The following is a 23,968-nucleotide window of genomic DNA, read 5'->3' on the forward strand; positions in this document are numbered from 1 at the left end:
CCAACACCCGTGGAAATGTTTAACAGTCTTCTCGGGGTATTTGACGAGGACCCTTTCTTCTCGTAAGTGGTATCAATATTGTATTCTGCCACTCGTTCATTCGACTGTCTGAATATTTTCCTAGAAAAAATATATTTAATTGAAATATCAGTCAAAAGTCAACACCACTTTGAACATGACACATATAAACGATAAAGATAAAGGACAAGAACGACTGTACCCACCCCTTGTCTAAAATGAGTCAGTAGTGTAGGCTATTATCAATAGCGTTATAGTATGCCAGTAGTGATAGTGTAAAATAATGAATGTGGAGAATGTATCAGCACTGTAGGTGCGTTAGCTTGCTAGCCAGCCAGACAATCTTAGAGAGGGATTATTCCATTATACAACTTTCAATAACTGCTAATATGCTAACATTCCATTTAAACAATGCAGTCAATCCCCAGCCGTACTCTGGCTAAAATCAGTTCATGATAGGATTTACACAAGTTGAAAATGCAACAAGTACTGATATTGTATCATATAATAGCACTGACAGCTTTTCAAGAAAATTTAGAACGGTATGGTCTTGTGGCACACGCTGGTAAAATAGTTAAGGCAAAACTTCGAATATTGTTTTTATGGAGCGAGCTCCGTTGTCACGACAGCTACTGACAACATTGCGTTGTGCTGATAGAGCCGCTCGAGCTTTGAATAGCCAGCCAATCGGAGTGTTCGTCGGAAGTCATGTGGCTGGTTGTTCATCAGCCCAACGTTCTAAAATGTAGCAAGTTTCGATGGTAACTTCATTAACACCGAGCGCGGGGGGCTGTAACGTTCACACACCGGGTCGTTGGAGCCGCTTCATAGCAGGAGACAGAAAATATATATATTTCAAACTTCACTTTCCCCGTCCAACACCCGTGGAAATGTTTAACAGTCTTCTCAGGGAATTTGACGAGGACCCTTTCTTCTCGTAAGTAGTATCTTTATTATATTCTGCCACTCATTCATTCGACTGTCTGAAGATTTTTCTCGAAAAATAATGTTTATTTTAAATAGCAGTCAAAAGTCAACACCACTTTGAACATGACACATTGTCTCAGAAATTAGACAAGAACGACTGTATGCTACCCACCCCGTCTCTACAATGACACTATGTAGGCTATTATCTATAATGTTATATTTTAAGAGCTGCATTCACAATCAATAGGTTGAAGATATTATTATGGGGAAATTGTGTGCCCAATTCCAATGCTTTGTTATCAGCATAGCCTATTTCCTTATATAAGCAGTTCCAGACTGAAAAACTGTTTATATCTCCAGGCCATCGGACTGCTGAACAGCTATCACTTGCTGCATGGCTACCTGCCTGTGCTCTGCCCTGCACCTTGAAGACTTATGCCCCATGTGTATATATAGAGTTATATTCTAAATAATTTAAATGACAACTAAGGCACACCGACATCAATGTTTAATTTCTTTCAATATCTACTGGTTAACATGTAGGCTAATAGCATGGTACTTATTACTCAAGGCATAGAGTTACCGGTGTCAGCAAAACATTGCTTCATGTTTTTCATTGGTGAATAGATGCTGTGACCCATTCCCCAGGATAAGTGAGAGAATGAAATATCTATTAATCACCTGGCCTAGATCCTTGACATATCTTAGGCCTGCAATAAAATATGATAAATGTTACATTTACAACCCCCATCTTCAGTCCACAAACCAGCCCTCCACTTGCAATGCCCAGTTGCATGTTCTTGCTATTACTATTTTTATTAGTAGAATGTTCTTTTTTTAAACATATATTCTACACAGAAGTGAAACTGCTCCGAACACCCAAAACCCTGCGGTTGTCCCCACCCACCCCACATCTAGCTATGACTATTTGTACTATTTTCACACAGAAAAATGCCAATCACTGATTTGACCTAAGAAATAAGGCGGAGCAACACTGCCTCCTTCATTTATGTGTTTGGGGAGGTGTTCCACTAATTGATAACTAATACAACTATGCCTACTCATAATAATTGTGAATTTGGTTGTATGACAGACAGTAAATTATGAAATGGTGAATGCCTGGTGTTAAGAAGTTTCCTTCCTTCCTTTATCTCCCTCCACTTTCCCTTTTTCCAATCTACAGCTCATAGGACCATTTGTTTTTCACTCATCAGCACAGTCATCAATTCTGCAAAGAGTTACAGAACCAGCATCTCTGGGAACGTTGAGGCTAATTCCCTCTCTTCTTCTTTGTCTTCTCCACAGGGATCCATTCCAGGCACACAATACCCGTGTACAACAGATGATGCGGAGTTTCTCAGAGCCCTTCGGTCGGGACTTCATGCCCAGTCTGACTGGCGGGCGGGAAAGGGGCCACGTATCCGGGGGCCAACTCAACACTAGCATGGTGCCACGGGAGGACCACAGGGTGAGGACTGCTGCTTTGACTGTGACACACTGACTGGGGTAGGGTAACTAGGGCCAATGTGTTGTTCTGGTGAACCAGGTTAGGTCCCACACATAATAATAATAATAATAATTCATTAGTAAAGTGCATTTTCTATGCTCAATGTGGCTAAAGCACATACAGATCCTGACTAGGATATGTCAGGTCAGGAGAGGGTTGTTGGCTTGAATCTCAAACAGGTGACTGCTTCAGTGCCTCAGTGACTGCTTCAGTGCCTCAGTGACTGCTTCATACCCTATCATTAAGCTGGTCTTCTTACTTGGAGAGCATTTCCCTTTGGATTTGTTCTCCTTATCTGTTTGTGCTATTATGTCAACTCTTTATCATGCCAAACATTTGTCTGCACAAACAGATCTGGGACCAGGCTATGTTCTCTTGGCTTGAGAAACAGAAACTGGCGACCATACCTCCCAGTACATTGTAGATTCTCCCCATTCACTTGTACACTCTTGGTGAAGATGTGAAATCATATCCTTGGCCCAGGAGTTGGTCAGTTCCTGACCTACATACTGTCCTCCTTAATCGGTGTCAGTGAGTGAAGGAACCCAAACACCTGCACCACAACTCGCCCCCCTCCACCCACCCACCTCATTTCAGCGTCCAGCTTTCAAACAAACAAGAACGCTGACCAGCCGAAAGAGATAAAAAAGAAAAGGGCTTAGGTTTACTGGGGTCGTGATGGAAAATGGCCATGGACGTGTAACCGGATCCCCCCCTGCTGCCAGGTCAGGCCAGCGATGCTATAGTGCTTATTGAACCTCTGCTGCTGCTCTGCTGGGGCACTGGAGAGTGTGGTGGGTTGTAGAAGGGCAACCCCTCGCCTCTCTGGCCAGCTATCTTTGGCCTGAGGAGGGTATATTTAGAGCATTGTTCCACTGACACAGTGCTTTCTCACTCAAGCACACCAATGGCCCTCTTGAGGACCCTGCTGCCCGAGCTGTTAAAAAGACAAGTCAAAACAGACAAGTTTGTTTTAATAGCTGTTTGGCCCATGGTTACATGCAGCAAATCAGGAAGGACACACTGTACACATTTCTCATGACAGCATTGGTTATGAGTTTATCACAATATAGTTCTGTTTTCTCATAGACCTGAATCCTGACTTGAGATCCTTGTACATAACATTTTTGTGCAAATCATCCATTGACATTAATGCATGATTGCAAAGTTAACCATGTGCAAAGTTAGGATTCAGTGTGTGGTTAATTTTCTCTGTAAATTTCAACAGTACTGAATTACAGTTTCATTACATTTAAACACTAGCCTATTAGCTCAGCTTTGCAATGCAGTTATATGCATTTTCTATCAGAAGGCAAATAGAACATGTAGGCTGGTGGGAAGGCCACCACATTTTTTTAAGATACCCCTACCCGAGGTAGAACAAAGCACAACCATGTTTTTTCAAATCCCTAATGTCTCCCATTTATGAAATGGATGGTTGTATCCAAATACTTTTCTGCAAAAGTAGTTCAATTGATGGATATTTTGACACACCCCCTAAATTCAAAAAGTACAGAATAATGCCTGGCTGTAGGGGAAATGGGCCGCATAAGCTCATGTAAACCCAATATTGCAAGCTCTGATATCGCAACATTTTAAAATACAAGTAGTCAGTTGTCTGGCATACATACATACACAAACAGCATTAGGATATCGTAATGCATCTTGGTATAAACCTATAAACACAGAGATACAATAGGCGGAAATGTCAGCTATAAATATTTAGGATGAATGTAAGCTTTACTTTTTGCTACGTGCTTAAATTCTAACTTTCCATCTCAAATGTGCTCTCATTCAGTGATGTATCATCCTGCCTGACAAAAGTACATACAGTTACACATGTTTTCTGATGTTGTGGCTAGTGTAATCTGCTCTAAGTAAAGCAAGTGGGCTCCGGCATCGGAATTAGATGTTTTCCATAATTGTATACAACACTCATGCCCATAAAGACTGATTTGGTGTAAATCCATTTTATTCGGAATCCAATATGGTCAACATGATTACATTCAAACACCTTCGCCTGTATATAATTTGCCCTTGTTAATTTTGGATTGAATGTGTTTTTCTGTCTTTAAAAATGTTTCATCTTGGCATATCTAGAACTATGGGTGGCACTGCCACTGCCTCTTGTTTGAATACCAGATCCAAATAGCTTTTCAATGTGTGTTCATCTCATTCACACACTTACAATGGGCAATTCTGAAAAATATAATAACAAACCTTTGACGACACAAAGCACATAGTAGCATAACCAAGTAACAGGAAAGCAACTTGTAATACAACATTCAGTCATTCTAGTAGCGTATATGTACAGCGCTAACCTTTTCCCTCTTTCCCCACTGAAACTGAATCAACCTTGCACACTTAAAGTCTTTGAGGTGACCAGGACATGAGTGTGTCCTAACAGGGTGAGGAGACAAAGTAGCCAATAGTGTTTGTAGTTCTGGGGCCTGACCAGCTTGCATAGGTAACTGGCCATTCTAGGCAAGCTATCTTTCCTGTATGACGGGCAGGATATTGGGGCTGTGTGGTGATCAGTTTCCAATTCTACAACAGTTGGGTGCAGACTCTCAGGGGGTGAAACTTGCATGCCAACCAGGGTTGGGCTCAATTTGAATTGAAGGCGGTCAATTCAAGAAAGTAAACTGAAATTCTAATTCAATTATTGAGAAAAGGGCATCTATTTTCAATGACTTCTCAACAAACTGAAAAGGAAAAGCTATTAATGTAAAAAGTTTTAACATTTTAGAATTTTTAATTCAAATCACTTCCTGAATCGACTGACTTCAATTCGAATTGAGCCCAACCCTGAAGCCAACAGGACCCTTTGATTAATTGGAATGTTATCTCAGCCTGAATGATTCTGAAGGAGAGTCTGAAAGGGCTGTCACAAACAGACCTGCCCATAGACCTTTCCAACGCTTAATTTAGTTTTTAATTTGTCACAATTCCTGCAGTTCACATCCTAAAAATTCCTTAATATTCTTCTGGAAGTCGGGTAGGATGATAATTTGGACGATATTAACTGTGGATAGTTGGCTGTGAATACAGTCTGGGACAGGACCAGCGGGAGATGAGGGTGACAGAACCAGTGATGGCGACCTCAGGAAGAAGTGTTATGATGGACGCAGCACAGCCCCAGACATACATACTGTACATTTTAAAGATGATCCCTGGGCTTTGATGGACTGTAAAGGATTTGCAGAGGAGGTGGTGCTGGTCAAGCATGGTGCACAAAGACCACTATCTCACAGTCAATCCCCAGCCACCATACATGATCACATACAGCAGGGCTGCCCAACCCTCTTCCTGGAGATCTACTGCCCTGTAGGTTTTCAGTCCAACCCTAATTTAGCATATCTGATTCAGCTAGTTAAGGTCTTGTTGAGCAGCAAATTAGTAGAATCAGGTGTCTTAAATTAGGGTTAGACTGAACCCACAGGATGGTAGATCTCCAGGAAGAGGGTTGGGCAGCCCTGACATATAACATCTTTGTTTCAGTTTGACCATCCTAAGGGGCCTCTTGTTTGCCCTAGATGGCATATGTCCTTAAAGGGATGTTGGGATTACTGCACAGTTTCCCAGACCAATGCATGAGTCACCCCAACATGAAAGCTTATTCTTTACATGCAAGTCCAGTTCCGGTATCACATGGGCTGGCCAGGCATTGCAAAATAGGTACATATGATGGCAATGCACGACAGCACTTTCCAGGTGGCATTTTGGTTATTGAACGGCCTACTGACATGTGACAGTCCAATTCCATGGTGTGTCTGTGGTAACTGCCAGAGGGGAGGACTGTTGGTGGAGTGGACCTATCGATGACTGGGAGATTCAGGATGGCATTGACATTGAAGAGGTGCAAATCCTATCATATGTGAAAGCCCAGTAAGTTGATGGCATTTCTCGTCAATGAGTGTCAGGTTGTTTTGGTTCAATGTGGGGAACACCTGCCTTATGAGCTTGTCATCATATGTGGTTACATCCTCCCCATACCTATAATGTCACCATGTCAACATGTATGGCGTCTCCAGGGCAGACTGGGAGATTTGGGATGGCATTGACATTGGAGAGCTGCCATTCCTATGTCATGTGAAGGCCCACTAAGTTGATGGAATTTCTTGACAATGAGTGTCAGGTTGTATTGCAAGAGTAGGGGCTGAACAAATAAAATCCACAATGAGAGTTTTCAGTGTCTGAGCCCAATTGTTTTTCTTAGAGCCGATGAGATTACAATAGCCACAACATAAACGTGGTAGTGTATGCATTTCTGTCAGGCAGAACTATGCAGCACTGAATGACAGCAAAGTTGTCTATTAATCAGATAGCAAAAATCATAAATATTCATACTGTGCCTTCAGAAAGAATTCATGCCCCTTTACTTATTCCATATTTTGTTGTGTTAGAGCCTGAATTCAAAATTGATTAGATAGATTTGTTTTCTCTCACATATATACACACTGCCCCATAATGACAAAGTGAAAACATGTTTTAGTAATATTTGCACATTTATTCAAAATGAAATACAGAAATATCTCATTTACATAAGTATTCACACCCCTAAGTCAATACATGTTAGAATCACCTTTGGCAGTGATTACTGCTGTGAGCATTTCTGTGTACGTCTCTAAGAGCTTTGCCTACATGGATTGTACAACATTTGACCATTATTCTTTTCAAAATTCTTCAAGCTCTGTCAAATTAGTTGTTGATCATTGCTAGATAACTATTTTCAAGTCTTGCCATAGATTTTCAAGCAGATTTAAGTCAGAACTGTAAGTTGGCCACTCAGGAACATTCACTGTCGTCTTGGTAAGCAATTCTAGTGTAGATCTCATGTTTTAGGTTGTTGTCCTGCTGAAAGGTGAATTAATTTTCCAGTGTCTGGTGGAAAGCAGACTGAACCAGGGTTTCCTCTAGGATTTTGCCTGTGCATAGCTCCATTCTATTTATTTTTTTATCCTGAAAAACTCCCCAGTCCTTAACGATTGCAAGCATACTCATAACATGATGCAGCCACAACTATGCTTGAAAATATGGAGAGTGGTACTCCATAATGTGTTTTATTGGATTTGCCCCAAACATGACACTTAATTTCTTTGCCACATGTTTTTGTAGTATTACTTTAGTGCCTTGTTGCAAACAGAATGCATGTTTTGGAATATTTTTTACTCTGTACAGGCTTTTTTCACTCTTTCAATTAGGTTAGTATTGTGGAGTTACTACAATGTTGTTGATCCATCCTCAGTTTTCTCCTATCACATCCATTAAACAGTTTTAAAGTCATTGGCCTCCTGGTGAAATCCCTGAGCGGTTTCCTTCCTCTCTGGCAACTGAGTTAGGAAGGATGCCTGTATCTTTGTAGTGACTGCGTGTCTTGATATACCATCCAAAGTGGAATTAATAATTTCGCCATTCTCAAAGGGATATTCAATGTCTGCTTTTTACATTTTTACCCATCTACCAATAGGTACCTTCTTTGCAAGGCATTGGAAAACTTCCCTGGTCTTTGAGGTAGTCCATGCAACTTATGTGACTGGTTAAGCAAATGTTTACTCCTGAACTTATTTCGAAAAACATTATTCCACTTTGACATTATGGGGTATTGTGTGTAGGGCAGTGACAAAAACATCTATATTTAATACGTTTTTAATTCAAGCTGTAACACAACAAAATGTGGAAAGAAGTGAAGGGGTGTGAATACATTCTGAAGGTACTGTATTTGCTATTTCCTTCTATTGTTTCTCTGTATTTACAGGTCTATATTTCCAATATGCTAATTAAGATATGCTAATGCTGTCTGTGTATGTAGTGCAGACAACTGACTACTTGTATTCAAAATCTTCTCAATATCAGAGCTTGCAATATTGGGTTACATAAGCTTATGTGGCCCTCCAGCCAGGCATATTCAGCTTTTTTTTTTAGTTTAGGGGGGTGTCACAATATCTATCAATTTAACCACGTTTGAAGTAAAATATTTTTACACATTTCATAAATGGGAGAGATAAGAGATGTGACAAAACATGGTTATGTTGTTTTACATCGAGTAGGGGTACATTGGAGGCGCCTCAGAGCAGGACGGGGAAGACCATCCTACTCAGTGAATTTCAGGAGAAAAAAAATAGTTATACATTTAAGTTATAATTTTTAGATAAAACTATACTAAATATATTCACGTCACCAAATAACTGATTTAAAGCATACTGTTTTGTAATGAAGGTCTACATTGGCCTCAATGTAGACCTTCTAGAGGATTACACGATGGTGTAGCCGGAGGACAGCTATTTTCCATCCTTCTCTGGGTACATTGACTTCAATACAAAACCTAGGAGGCTCATGGTTCTCACCCCCTTCTATAGACGTAGTAATTATAATGACTTCCGGAGGACGTCCTCCAACCTATCAGAGCTCTTGAAGTATGAACTGACATGTTGTCCAGACAATCAAAGGATCAGATAACAAATCTAGTAATGAAAGCATAAGCTACAGCTAGCTAGCAATGCAGTATATAGAGTGTGGTGAGTAGTCGACTCCAAGTGAGAAAGATAATAGTTGAACAGTTTTGAACAAATTAACTTCATCAAAAATGAAGAGGAAGCAGCAGAGAGTGAGAGAGTTAAATGTCATTGTATCTTTTTCTTCTTCTTAGTTTACATTTCACTTAGCTAATGCAGCTAATTTAGCCTACTCAACAACCTGACTCAAACGAACAGAGTGGAATGTTATTTATGTTAGCTAGCTGGCTAAGGCTATCCAACACTGCAACTCTTCCAAGTCAAGGTAAGCTTTCTGTTTTATTGATGTATTGTCAAAAGTTGAAGTTAATTTGCAGTGTAACTGCTAATCTGCTTGATGTACACTACTGCCTGATTGTGGGTTTACTAACTAATTATTTCTAGTTTGTGACAATAGCATTATTATTATTATTTTTTGTATTTTCCACACCTTTTTTCTCCCCAATTTCGTGATATCCAATTGGTAGTAGTTACAGTCTTGTCTCATCGCTGCAACTCCAATACGGACTCGGGAGAGGCGAAGGTCGAGAGCCATGCGTCCTCTTAAACACAACCCAACCACACAATGCCCATCCAGCCCGGAAGCCAGCCGCACCAATGTGTCAGAGGAAACATCGTACACCTGGCAACCGTGCCAGCGTGCACTGCACCAGCCCGCCACAGGAGTCGCTAGTGCGCGATGAGACAAGATATCCCTGCCGGCCTAACCCGGACGACGCTGGGCCAATTGTGCGCTGCCCCATGGGCCTCCCGGTCGCGGCCGGCTGCGACAGAGCCTGGACTCGAACCCAGAATCTCTAGTGGCACAGCTAGCACTGCGATGCAGTGTCTTAGACCACTGCGCCACTCAGGAGGTGACAATGGCATTAATATGGTGACAACAATGTAGGCTGTGTAGCGGTTATGGTATAAATGTTTGTCTTAGAGGTCTACCTTGTCACAGACACCTGTTTTGTTGTGCACTGGTGTTCACAAGTGAAGGGGAAAGGTGAGAGCAAGTGATGCTGTGTGTTGCTGCTATGAAAGTGAACTGTGTGTATGGGTGATTTAAAGGTGTATTCATTGCGCCAATTCTGTTGCAAAACGATTCTTAAATGGAAGCAGAACAAATGGAAACAGAACAAAACAGGGAGGGACTTACCTAAATTTGTCCAATAGAAACTCTTGTTTTAGTTGCAAAACAGAATCAATCAATCACATGTATTTATGAAGCCCTTTTTACATCAGCAGTTGTCACAAAGTGCTTATACAGAAACCGAGCCTAAAACCCCAGAAAGCAAGCAATGCAGATGTAGAAGCACATGGTGGATAGGGAAAACTCCCTAGAAAGGTTGGAATCAAGGAAGAACCTAGAGAGAAACCAGGCTCTGAGGGATGACCAGTCCTCTGCTGGCAGTGCCAGGTGAAGATTATAAGAGTACATGGTCATTAAGGCCAGATTGTTCTTCAAGATGTTCAAACACTCATAGATGACCAGCCGGGTCAAATAATATTCACAGTGGTTATAGAGGGTGCAACAGGTCAGCACCTCGGGAGGTGCAACTGTTTGGACTAATGATTACACACCCCAGATCAGCTAGATGCAGGCAAGAGTGTGCAAGGCAGTATTGAATGCATCACTGTTTGTCACTTTGTTTACTCAAATTTGTCTCTCAAACCTTTATAGCGTAGTTGCAAACTTACATTTTTAGGCTAGGTTGTAGGAACCTTATGATGGGTATAGGGCAAATTTCAGAAACATGTAGTAGGCTACTAGCCAAACCTATCAATGTTACATTGAGCTAGGTGAATGGAATATGAATGATAGTCATTCATATTCCATTCATACGAATGACTCGTATGAATATTATTGTCATTATTTATATTATGCTATAATCTTAAACGGTGCTAGGGTTGCAAAGCGACCTGTAGTTTACCAAAGTTACCGGAATCTTGAGTAATTTTGGTCATTAACAGAAAATCTATGGCAATCTATTGTAACTTTGGTCAATTATACTTGAATAACTTGTTTTTGAAAAATTCATATATAGTATTCATTTTTTTCTAATTCCATATTGCAAATGAGTTTCTAGTAGGTAGACCATATGTTCAAGAGAAAATAGCCTAATTAATGAAAAAAGCATCTAATCAACAATGGCATTATTTTCAAATATCTATGCAACTCTTCCAATATTTACTTTTTTCACAACTGCTGCCACCAATTTGATGCAAAAACATTACCAACAAATGCATACTGATAAAATGAAATAAACTAAAACAAATACAAAGGATATTTCAGGCTGAAACCCTCATTAACACCAATGTTATTAACTAAGTTGATGGTTTATATTAATGTTTACAGCTTTGTCATTAAATGTTTTATTTGAAAATCATGTTATTTAATTATTTGGTATATTTTACATGTGATAAGACCAGAAAGAGAGCAAGAGATAATTAGACACCTGTAAAAATCTGAAGTACCCAAAAGGGCCACTAGACATCTTGTGATATATTAGATAACATCCTTGAATGATACCAAAATTCTGGTAGTATACTGGTAAACTTAGAAAGTTTCCAGTAATATACCCTCCCTTTGCAACCTTAAACGGCACCGATCGCCACTGCTCAAAAACTAAAGCCCTTTTTGAGGATTGGTCGATGGTCTAATGGTCATATTCATTAGGACATAAAAATGTTCTAAAACATTTTGCAACAGATTCTGAAAATGAGTGTTTCTTATTGAACAAGTTCAAATTGTCTCTCCCTTTTTCAGTCCGGTTTCTTCCGTTTGGTGTCTAATGGTCATGACCGAGATCTGTCTAATGGGCCTTTGCTCCCTCCCATTTCCCCTAAAGACACCTTCTCTCCCAGTATAAAGGTCTCATGATGACAAGGCAGCTGCCCTGCTTTAGAAGCCCTGAGGTGCTAAACTTAGTCCCTGTGTCCTTTCACTAATCCTGCACCCCTCCCCATGTGCCCAGTATATTTATCCCTGGTAATTACTTTCAACGTTCACCAGCCTGCATAGGTCATTAGTAGAGCACTACATTGGGAATAGGGTGCCATTTGGGAGGTAGACACTGTTTTAGAGAGCTTTAAAGAGCGCTACTGTAGCAAGCTAGCTCACAGTTGAAGGTGTTGTTGGTAAGAGCGTGGTGTGCACTGTGCACAGCGGTGGCTAGTTCTATAGCAGTGGGCTGTTGTAGGGATTTTTGAAAAGCTACTGGTGGATGCAGGGCTTTGCTTTTTTTAAATAAAAAATAGTTTCTATTTTTTTCTACAGACTGATTAGCAGCAGTAGGAATTTATTTCCAAACTATACATTTTTCCCGCGATTGTATTTTAAAATCTGCAAAAGGCAAAGCAACAGCTGCAACCATCCATAGAAATATAATCCATAGATGGCAGTTCCCATTCAAGTCAGAACTGGCATCCATTGCTAGTGTACCCATGAGTTTAACAGTCAAATTGCCAGGGTAAGAGGTTACAAAACCCTTCTATCGATTATATGTCTATAGCCACAATGCAACAAGCAATATACTTGGCGTGCATGCTGCCCAAACTGCGGTCGTCCCGGCTGTAGGCATACCTGTAACTGCCAAAGTAAAGGAAACACTTGAGTAAACGAGGGATGCAAAGTATACAGTGCATTCGGAGAGTATTCAGACCCCTTGACTTTTTCCACATTTTGTTACGTTACAGCCTTATTCTAAAATGAATCAAATAAATGTTTTCCCTCATCAATCTACACACAATACCCCATATTGACAAAGAAAAAAAAACAGGTTTTTAGAAATACCTTATTGACATAAGTATTCAGACTCTTTGCTATTAGACTCGAAATTGAACTCAGTTGCATCCTGCTTCCGTTGATCATCCTTGAGATGTTTCTACAACTTGATTGGAGGCCACCTGTGGTAAATGCAATTGATTGGATATGATTTGGAAAGGCACACAACTGTATATATGTTGACAGTGCATGTCAGAGCAAAAACCAAGCCATGAGGTCGAAAGAATTGTCTGTAGAGCGCAGAGACAGGATTATGTCGAGGCACAGACCTGGGGAAGGGTACCAAAACATTTCTGTAGCATTGAAGGTCCCCAAGAACACAGTGGCCTCAATCATTCTCAATAAATGGAAGATGGAACCACCAAGACTTCCTAGAGCTGGCCGCCCGGCCAAACTAAGCAATCGGGGGAGAAGGGTCACTCTGTCAGAGCTCTAGAGTTATTTTTTGGAGATGGGAGAACCTTCCAGAAGGACAACCATCTCTGTAGCACTCCAACAATCAGGCCTTTATGGTAGAGTGGCCAGACGGAAGCCACTCTTCAGTAAAAGACACATGACAGCCTGCTTGGAGTTTGCCAAAAGGCACATAAAGACTCTCAGACCATGAGAAACAAGATTCTCTGGTCTGGTGAAACCAAGATTGAACTCTCTGGCCTGAATGCCAAGCGTCACATCTGCATCCCTACGTTGAAGCATGGTGGTGGCAGCATCATGCTGTGGGGATGTTTTTCAGCGGCAGGGACTGGGAAACTAGTCAGGATCGTGGCAAAGATGAACGAAGTACAGAGAGATCCTTAATGAAAACCTGCTCCAGAGTGCTCAGGACCTCAGACTGGGACTACGGTTCATCTTCCAACAGGACTACGCCCTAAGCACACAGCCAAGACAACGCAGGAGTCTGAATGTCCTTGAGTGGCCCAGCCAAAGCCTGAACTTGAACCCGATCGAACATCTCTGGAGAGACCTGAAAATATCTGTGCAGCGACGCTCCTCATTCAACTTGGCCGAGCTTGAGAGGATCTGCAGAGAAGCATGGGAGTGCCAAGCTCAATACAATGCTGTAACCACTGCCAAAGGTGCTGAGTAAAGGGTCAGAATACTTATGTAAATGTAATATTTAAATGTTTTTAATAAATTAGCAGCATTTTCTAAAAACTTGTTTTTGCTTTGCCATTATGGGGTATTGTGGGATATTGTGTGTAGATTGATGCGGGGAGAAAAAAACGGTTGAATTTTAGAATAAGGCTGTAATGTAACAATGTGGATAAAGGGTTGAGAATATTTTCAGAAGGCACTGTATACAGTATAGCTAATATTTGTTTGTAATTTTTGGATTATTATATATATATATATATATATATATTTTTTTGCTTCCACACCGGGCCCCCCACGGGCCTGGGCCCAGTGGTTTCAGCACCGGTAAGCCCCTGCATTAATCCGGCCCTGGGTGGATGTTGTTTTGGGTTGTTCCTTTTGCTCTTCCATCTGCTTGGCAAGCGTGCTCTGGCACCCACTGCAGAAGGGTTAGCAGCTATGAAAGATATTATTGCTCCACTACCGATCTCAAGTATCACGCATGCTTTAGTGAATCCGCACCCTATATCAGATACGTGCACACAGGAGCGCACACACATCAGCACACGCACCTACGCGCACACACACAGACATTCACAGCATCGTTGAAGTAAAGCTGCTGTTTCTTTTGCCAGTTTGCTGAGCATTCGATCCCCCCCAGCCTGTGAATATGTTTAGTCTTTCCTCTCAAAGGTTGTTTGGCTGTTTGGGAATATCACATTTCGTTGTCTTCCATCACACTCAACTACTTGCTTAGTTAATATAATCTTTCATAAGATACCTTGGATTCAGAGGAGTTTGTTTTATTTCACTTCACTTTAATCACTCATTAAAGAAAATATCAAATTGTTTTATTTCGGTTAATTTAATTCCACTGCGGCTTAAAGCCAAAATCACATTTCAGCTTTTTATATACCTGTCATAATAAAAAAAACTTTATCATGTGTTTTGATTTATAAAAGGAAATGGGCACTTTGTCGCTAAAGTTACTCCTACTCTCTGTATCATTAATCTGCTGACCAGTTTTTTATTTTTTATTAGGGTAGCATCTTTAGCCTCCCCAGTGGTTTCTAACAGTTCCTAGAACCCATGCCTTCACAGCTCGCCTGTCCCTCCAATCCCTGAAAGCTGAAATTAAAGCCCTATGCCCTGGCCTCAGTGTGACTCATAGCTCCGCTTTAACCAGCGAGAGGGGGGAATAGACGCGATGCCATGACAGGCTGGGAGGGGGGAAAGGGGACCATGAGTTTAAAAAAATCGAGCAGTAGCACAGCCGCCCCCAAAATAATGTATTAAAGCCCCTGCGAGTCAATACTTTACATTTTACACGATCAACCTCTGCGGCCATCTAAAAATATGCCCGACATGCGAGTGTAACGGGCATTTATTCGTTTATACATGCTATTCAGAGATATAATTGGCCCGTCGTGCTACGTACAGGCCTATCAGGGGCAGCGAGGAGCGTTTTACATCACCCTGACCTTTGGAAAAGAGCTGAGCGAGCAACCGAGATAGACCCAGACTCTCCGCACCCCACCCATGTGCCCACCCGTTGGGTCCATGCAGGTTTTTTTTCAGAACGAGGATATGTTTTCAGTGTTAAACCCCTGTAATCCATGGCAACGGGTCCCAATTACATGGAGAGCATAGCTCTCTCAACACCCTCCAGGCTGAGCTCCAGCCCAACCTTTCTCCCTCTCTCTCTGGTGTCTGTATCCACATACGGTGCCCCTGGCTTGGGTTGGGATGTTTAGGATGCCTGCCCAGGCCTCCAGGGGTTATAAACACCCTGAAGTAGAGAGTCAGGGGAGCAGCGGCTAGGACTGAAATAGTCTTTCTCCCAATTTGCACATTCAGCAGGTTCTAGGCCCTATGGAAATGTGGGAAGGGCTAAGGTTCAGATTCACAGTGTAATATAACAAGAAAACAAAGCTAAAGAGACTATAGACTACATACTGAGAACAAACTGAATACATGTGTAAAGACGGACACTATTTTGTATATGAGCCTTCCTGTCTCAGTGGTGCCTTGCTTTCTCAGGCTTCTTTGTGAGTGCGTGCGTGTGTATATGTGTGTGCTTATGTCTGTGTTGCTGCTGCTCTGCACTCTGTTCATTCTGTATTGTACTGCTTTTCAGAGGATAAGCCAGTCGCTTTCGCCTTTCGGCTGTGTTGATAGCACGGTTAGTCCGGCAGACTACTCAAATGCTATAATGCAGCACCATTCCTTGTTTCAGCCATAAGCTGACCATTGGCAAGTACTAACCCCCCTCACCTACACTATATCTTTATAGACACACACAGCAAGTTTGAATCTAGCTGGAGTTATGGTAATAACGTAATATTTGTTATATTATTTGTTATATTATTATTATTATTATTTGACCCTGCTGATCATCTATGAACATTTTAACATCTTGGCCATGTTCTGTTATAATCTCCACGCGGCACAGCCAAAGAGGACTGGCCACTCCTCATAGCCTAGTTCTTTCTAGGTTTCTTCCTAGGTTCTGGCCTTTCTAGAGAGTTTTTCCAAGCCACCGTGCTTCTACACCTGCATTGCTTGCTGTTTGGGGTTTTAGGCTGGGTTTCTGTACAGCACTTTGAGATATTAGCTGATGTAAGAAGGGCTTCATAAATACATTTGATTTGATATATTGTGAATCTGAGCAAAGGCCACATTCACAGTGCATATGTGCCATGCCAAATTGGTAAGATGTGGGAGTATGCATGTGTTTACCCAATACCAAGTGTATGTGTAGGCTTACTAGGCATGCGATTGTATCTACCCGTATTAGTGTGCGTGTGGTCATGCACACACGGCCTGGTTGTTTTACGAGCTGGTTGACCCCTCCTGTTGATGGTGTTGGGTCAAATATTACCCCAGCCAGCTGGCACCCACAGCGGGCCAGATCAACTCTGCTGGCTGGCTGGTACCCATGGTGGCTCAGCCTAGTGATTTAGCTCACTCTAGCAGTCCTAGGAGGCCTGTGGTTAGTTACTGTAACTTACACTCCACTACAAGAGAGACTAGGATCATGTGGTTGGGTCGAGTATTGTAAAACAAAGAGCTCTATTTTACCCAATGACATGCACAGGATGTTGATTTAAAGCCCTATTGGCCCTGGTAAAAAAGTTCTGCACTATAAAGGGGATAGGGTGCCCTAACGGACGCAGCCTAAAGCTACGCTAACTTATCAGTGTGATTTTTGCGGTTGTGATGTTTGTTTTTTTCCAAATCACAAAGGTTGCATATGCCGAACTAATGCACGTTACTAAAACATATCTATCCACTGAGATGGAGAGGCAGAGTAGGTGAACAGATCTCCACATATGTGGTTCCCACTATGAAGCATGGAGGAGGAGGTGTGATGGTGTGGGGGTGCTTTGCTGGTGACACTATCTGTGATTTATTTAGAATTCAAGGCACACTTAACCAGAATTGCTATCACAGAATTCTGCAGCGATACGCCATCCCATCTGGTTTGCGCTTAGTGGGACTATCATTTGTTTTTCAACAGGACAATGACCCAAGACACACCTCCAGGCTGTGTAAGGGCTATTTGACCAAGAAGGAGAGTGATGGAGTGCTGCATCAGATGAGCTGGCCTGCACAATCACCCGACCTCAACCCAATTGAGATGTTTTGGGATGAGTTGGACCGCAGAGTGAAGGAAAAGCAGCCAACAAGTGCTCAAGATATGTAACTCACCACCTGGATTTGGTCTTATGTAGCAAAATGTAAAATTGTGTTTTTTACATTGGATGAAAGTAGAGACTCAGCTACAACATGGTATATCATACACTGCATTTTGAGGAACAATGGGAAAGTAATACTGCTTTGAAAGTTGATACATTTGTTAACTCACTTTTGAGGAAATGGTCTTTGAATGTTTTGGTATCTAGAGCTTTTTGTCTACACCCAATTCAGCATCGTTCACACCATCTTAAGCTTTAGCCCCACCCATCTCGTTTCGCTCTCGGAGCGTTCATAGCGCACACCTAAAGCTCTGGCCGAAGATTTGTTTACCTCTGGATAACATAGAAACAGCCTAACCAGCTCTGTTGGCAACAATTTCATTACGCTTTTTTGCCAACATTTACTGACACTGGCCATATTCAACAGGTGTAATAACGTCATACCCGTAACATTAGCTAGGGAGCCAGCCAGCTAACATTAGCTAGGTAACAGTACACTTTAGCTTAAGACATGTAGCTAGCTAGCTAGGTAAACAACATGTAAGATCACACACCAGCCAGCCAGCTAACGTTAGCTAGTTAAACACTACCCTGCGCAAATCTGCTGGGAGCTAACCAACCAGGTTCAATGTTAGCTAGCTAACATTAGGCTCTAACTAGCAAAGCAAATGGCTCTGGGATACGAATAATATCGTCATACACGTAACGTTAGCTAGCTAACAGTACACTTTAGCTTGAAATGAAACCACTTTTGTGTAATATCTGAAAATGTAGCTAGCTATCTTACCCGTCTGTATACATCATCATGCATGATGGACGTGTTTCCCTGTCACGGATGCCATGCCACGGTTGCCCTTAGTTTGAAGATGTAATCCGGAGGCCGGTGTTTTCTCCATCTCTTTAGCTATCATACTCTAATTCCACTGATTTCAAAACTCGATCCTCCAGAAAGTGGAGAGCAACATAAAAAAAAATAAAAAAAACAGCATTCAACAGGATTACCAACACAGACTGACCAGCTCAAATAGACAGAAGGTCTATATGGCAGACCAATCCGAACTCCTCTCTCGGCATGTCCAGCCCACTCATTATCTCAGCCAATCGTGGCTTGTGGGAAGGTTGCTCACTTTCCTGTGGCTTAACCAACAAGGCTCGTCATTTAACAATTTTATTCATTTTTACAGACATATAAGTTTGTTATTAAGGCACATGAAAGTTCATGTTCCAGATGGCCTTTCGGCCAAAAAACACATTTTGATCAAAATAAAAAACGTTCAAATGGCTCTCCTGTGAAGTCGTGACTCGCGTTATACGCCTAGTGTCCTGAAACGCGTCACATGTGGGAAATCCTTCTAGACTGTTGAAAAACATTCCACATGAAGCTGGTTGAGAGAATGCCAAGATTGTGCAAAGCTGTCATCAAGGCAAAGGGTGGCTACTTTGAAGAATATAAAATATATTTTGATTTGTTCAACACTTTTTTGGTTACTACATGATTCCATTTGTGTTATTTTATAGTTTTGATGCCACCACTATTCTACAATGTAGAAAATAAAGAAAAACCCTTGAATGAGTAGGTGTGACAAGTACTGTATATTTAACAAGTATTGGTTATGTTTTAGTAAAAAATAACAGTATACAGTGTTCAACTGCACACTCTGATGACGTCAAAATGTGTCCACGCTCCAGGCGGACAAAGGAATCACTCTCCATGTATCTCTGATTGATGAAAGATATCCAATATAGTGATGAGTGAAGTTAGCCTACATTTCTAAATAGATTTTAACAATCCTTACTTTAGCAAAAGTCAAGCATTCACCCAGTCATGCATTGATGTCAATGGGAAAATAAGTGGAAATTCGACTAGTGGAAGTTTTGCCCCTATGAATGTACATACGTGGAGGGAGATTTTATATTGTATGGTATATGGATGTCTGTTGTAATGGTGGTATGGACCTTAAAGTTAGTTTTGAATGGCCCATTGTTCTTGTTCCCTCTGCAGGACATGGATTCGAAGAATCCATTCAGTATGTTGGACAGCATGATGTTCGGCGTGAGGAACAGGATGGAGGACATGCACAGAAACTTTGTGAGTCACGTTGTGTCTCTTCTCAGACCCCACACAGCCCATACAAATAGAATTACTAGAAGGGTAATAGTATGAATTAATTAATTATATTTTTATGACAGACTTTGTTCATTAGTGTTTTAGCACGTGTGTTCTACATGGCTTTATACTCACGTCAATCTGTTTGTGGGTTGTTTTCCAGGAGAACCTGTCCACAGACTCGAACGGCAACACCAACGCCCACTCATTCAGCTCTTCCTCAGTGATGACCTATTCCAAGGTTGGAGATGAACCCCCCAAAGTGTTCCAGGCCTCCTCCCAGACACGGCGCGCCCCTGGCGGGGTATGTACACTCAAGTATGGCCAGATATACTGCTGAGTGGCTGGGGGAGGGCTCTCCAAGCTGATACTGCACTGAACACTAAGGAAGAAGTTGTTTACGAGAACAGCAAGCCCTCAGAGTCATATAGAGAGTATAAGAAGAGTTTAATTCCAAAATGCTATACATCCATTAATTAGCTTTTATTGTTTAAATAAATTTTTCACTATCTAATCATGGCATGGGGATGTTCAATGACAGACATGCACAGTATTTGTTTAAACTCTATCACTTGATGGTTTCATTTTAGAGACAAATCATTTTTTTTAGCAAAATGCTTTATATTTCTCTCAGATAAATAAGTAGTACTGCTAGGTTTTACACAAGCAAATGTAACAAATATTTTTTTGTTTATAAAAAACTGGGCAAATTCTACATTTGTTGACAGTAATATAAGTATGTATCTGTATGTAAAACATTTTACATTTTAGTCATTTAGCAGATGCTCTTTCGTCGGGGCATGGACTCTACAAGATGCTGGCCCATGTTGACTCCAATGCTCCCCACAGTTGTCAAGTTGGCTGGATGTCCTTTGGGTGGTGGACCATTCTTGATACACAAAGGGAAACTGTTGAGTGTGAAAAGCAGCAGCGTTGCAGTTCTTGAAACATTAAAACTGGTGCGCCTGGCACCTACTAACATACCCCGTTCAAAGGCACTTAAATATTTTGTCTTTCACATTCAGACCAGGTGTTCATAATCAGTGTATAGGGTTTTGGGAGATTTTTTTTCATACACCTAAAATCTATGAAATTGTAGACCTCCACAAGTCTGGTTCATCCTTGGGAGCAATTTCTAAATGCCTGAAGGTACCACGTTCATCTGTACAAACAATAGTATGCAAGTATAAACACCATGGGACAACGCAGCCGTCATACCGCTCAGGAAGGAGACCCATTCTGTCTCCTAGAGATGGACGTACTTTGGTGCGAAAAGTGCAAATCAATCCCAGAACAACAGCAAAGGACCTTGTGAAGATGCTGGAGGAAACGGGTACAAAAGTATCTATATCCACAGTAAAACAAGTCCTATATCGACATAACCTGAAAGGCCGCTCAGCAAGGAAGAAGCCACTGCTCCAAAACCGCCCAAAAAAAAGCCAGATTACAGTTTGCAACTGCACATGGGGACAAAGATCATACTTTTTGGAGAAATGTCCTCTGGTCTGATAAAACAAAAATAGAACTGTTTGGCCATAATGACCATCGTTATGTTTGGAGGAAAAGGGGGGAGGATTGAAAGCCGAAGAACACCATCCCAACCGTTAAGCACAAGGGTGGCAGCATCATGTTGTGGAGGTGCTTTGCTGCAGGATGGACTGGTGCACTTCACAAAATAGATGACATCATGAGGCAGGACAATTATGTGGATATATTGAAGCAACATCTCAAGACATCAGTCAGGAAGTTAAGCTTGGACGCAAATAGGTCTTCCAAATGGACAATGACCCCAATGATACTTCCAAAGTTGTGGCAAAATGGCTTAAGAACAGCAAAGTCAAGGTATTGGAGTGGCCATCACAAAGCCCTGACCTCAATCCCAAGGACATTTGTGGGCATAACTGAAAAAGCGTGTGTGAGCAAGGAGCCTACAAACCTGACTCAGTTACACCAGCTCTGTCAGGAGGAATAGGCCAAAATTCACCTAAATAATTGTGGGAAGCTTGTGGAAGGCTACCCAAAATGTTTGACACAAGTTAAACAATTCAAAGGCAATGCTACCAAATACTAATTGAGTGTATGTAAACTTCTGACCCACTGGGAATGTGATGAAATAAATAAAAGCTGGAATAAATCATTCTCTCTACTATTATTCTGACATTTCACATTATTAAAATAAAGTTTTGATCCTAATTGACCTAAGACAGATAATTTTTACTAGGATTAAATGTCAGGAATTGTGAAACTGAGTTTAAATGTATTTGGCTAAGGTGTATGTAAACTTCTGACTTCAACTGAATGTCTGACACAGCAAGAGTTTCCTGATGCTGGCTTTCTCAGTCATTATTGTCCATCGCTTCTTTGGTAACTCATTCTGATTGGCTGTCCCCGTGTCTAGATTAAGGAGACTCGGCAGTCCCTGAAGGACTCAGAGAGTGGTCTGGAGAAGATGTCCATTGGACACCACATCCAGGACCGAGGACACGTGGTGGAGAAAAAACACAACAAGAGGACAGGGGAACGGGAGCTCAACCAGGACTTCCAGAATCTGGATGAATGTAAGTCAGTTGTAGTGTAAGGGGGTCAGCATCCCCCCCAAAAATCAAAGGGTAATACTTTACTTTAACCCTGCAGGTAATATGCATTATGATGTGGTTCTAATGCACTGTAAGACATGTCTTATTTCATCTCATAATGATCATTACTTGAGTCTGTTGGAAATGTCCTATATAAAGAGACATATAAAAATATATATAAATAACATCACAAAGGTGCACACATGCTTATAAGAATAACACATAATACTTGCGGTCTTTAATTAAAGTGTTACCAATTTATTAATTGTTTTTATGATGCTTTGATGATTATTTTAAGGCATATAGGTTATCATCAGTGTTCGATGAATAGTCATAAAAAATACAGAATTTACTGTCAGGATTTTCCTATCCCAGCTCTGTTTGGGGTTTATATAGTCTGAGACATTCCGTTATGTTCCTATCTCAGAGAAAATAAGGCATTCAAATTCCAAGGAACTGCCCCTTGCCAGGTTAATCACATCATCCTACAGAGTGATACCTAAACTGTTCCTGACCCCTAACCTCTGCTCTTTCCCCTCATAGCCGAGGCGCAGTCCTTTGACGAAGAGTGGCAGCAAGAGGTGTTTAAATTCCGACCATTTGCCCCCAAGTCCCATCTGGAGGCCCCCAAGCCTAGGGTGGTGCATCGGGCAGCCCTCACTGCCGCCACCGGCCCCGACCAGGGACGTAGGTCAGTCATCATGTGTCCTAGGTCATATAATGACACGTAGGACAGATCCGCTCGAGGAGGAGTGGCCGTAAACCAAAACAAACCATTTCTGGATGCTACATCAGTGAACATTTAGGTTATGATTGAAGTGTCAAGTATTCTACTACAGTTGATCAATGGTTTATTGAAATGTGGGTTGATGGATGAATGATTTATGTCTGCTTTCTAATTTCCCCCCTCAGGGACAAAGTAAAACCAAAACCTGAAGGAAGGAAAATACACATCGACGATCTCAAAGTCAAAGGATCAGGCATGGCGAAGCAGTAGAAATGTCTAGCAAATAAAGCTACGTCAGGCAACAACTCTTTGATGCTTTTACCTGTCTCCAAGACAAGCTTGGTTTCCAGGTATTTTGTCTCACAGAAAATCAGACAATGACCCAGTTGTTGATATGCTTTTTACCCTTTCATTTTCACGCTACCAAGTAAAGTATAGAACACTTGTCAAGTCAGGAACTTATTCTGTCAGAGTAGATCCATACAAGCTTCTTCCAGAAAGCTCAGGACTCCTGTGGAAGTAGCATTAAGACAGGCACACATAAGCTACTAGCGATTATATGTGATATATGATTTCAGAATCATGACATTGAGCAGACATAATTTGTCACATGTTATATCATTGGGCATCAGATCAACAGCAATGTTATCTCAGAAATATTATCCTTCTGCTTTTGGAAATGTCATGTTCACATTGTATAGATTGCATCAAAAGGAAACAAACGTATATATTTATGCAGTTAGACATTTGAAGTCCATAAGTGCACTTAGACGTCAAACTTGTGTGCTTTTTATGTGTAGTGGCCATTGTTTTATTAATGTATTTTACCTGCTGTAATCTTTGTAAAAAATGATAATACCCTTTTTATATTGTTATTTGACATGGGGTTATCTTGTTTTTCACCATGCTATTAATTTATAACATAAAACACAGAAATTATGGTTGGGATGAAAGTGTCCGGTTCATTCTAAAATATTCTTATCATGGGATTCTTATAGATTGAACTCATAAGATCCTCAATTTGAAAATGAAATATTTCATTTCCAAAGC

The 23,968-nt window shown here is 41.2% G+C and overlaps 1 protein-coding gene across 1 annotated transcript; it reads left to right on the forward strand.

Moving 5' to 3' along the window:
* The first annotated feature begins 718 nt into the window (after positions 1–718).
* On the forward strand, positions 719–23,966 carry LOC139382483 (myeloid leukemia factor 1-like). The gene is made up of 7 exons (XM_071126560.1): positions 719–955; positions 2,251–2,413; positions 19,511–19,597; positions 19,779–19,919; positions 22,014–22,173; positions 22,735–22,882; positions 23,104–23,966. Exons 1-7 carry the CDS (start codon positions 777–779, stop codon positions 23,186–23,188), a joined length of 963 nt encoding a protein of 320 aa, XP_070982661.1. The 5' UTR covers positions 719–776; the 3' UTR covers positions 23,189–23,966.
* Positions 23,967–23,968: the final 2 nt, after the last annotated feature.

Source organism: Oncorhynchus clarkii, chromosome 24, assembly GCF_045791955.1.
Source record: "Oncorhynchus clarkii lewisi isolate Uvic-CL-2024 chromosome 24, UVic_Ocla_1.0, whole genome shotgun sequence".
Classification (NCBI taxonomy): domain Eukaryota; kingdom Metazoa; phylum Chordata; class Actinopteri; order Salmoniformes; family Salmonidae; genus Oncorhynchus; species Oncorhynchus clarkii.

What these genes read in the sequence shown, in the direction of transcription:
- LOC139382483 (XM_071126560.1), top strand. Translation starts at nt 777, where the DNA reads ATGGTAACTTCATTAACACCGAGCGCGGGGGGCTGTAACGTTCACACA. An exon ending in GACGAGGACCCTTTCTTCTC is followed by an intron (nt 956 to 2,250) that starts GTAAGTAGTATC and finishes TCTTCTCCACAG; the next exon opens with GGATCCATTCCAGGCACACA. An exon ending in CACGGCGCGCCCCTGGCGGG is followed by an intron (nt 19,920 to 22,013) that starts GTATGTACACTC and finishes CCCCGTGTCTAG; the next exon opens with ATTAAGGAGACTCGGCAGTC.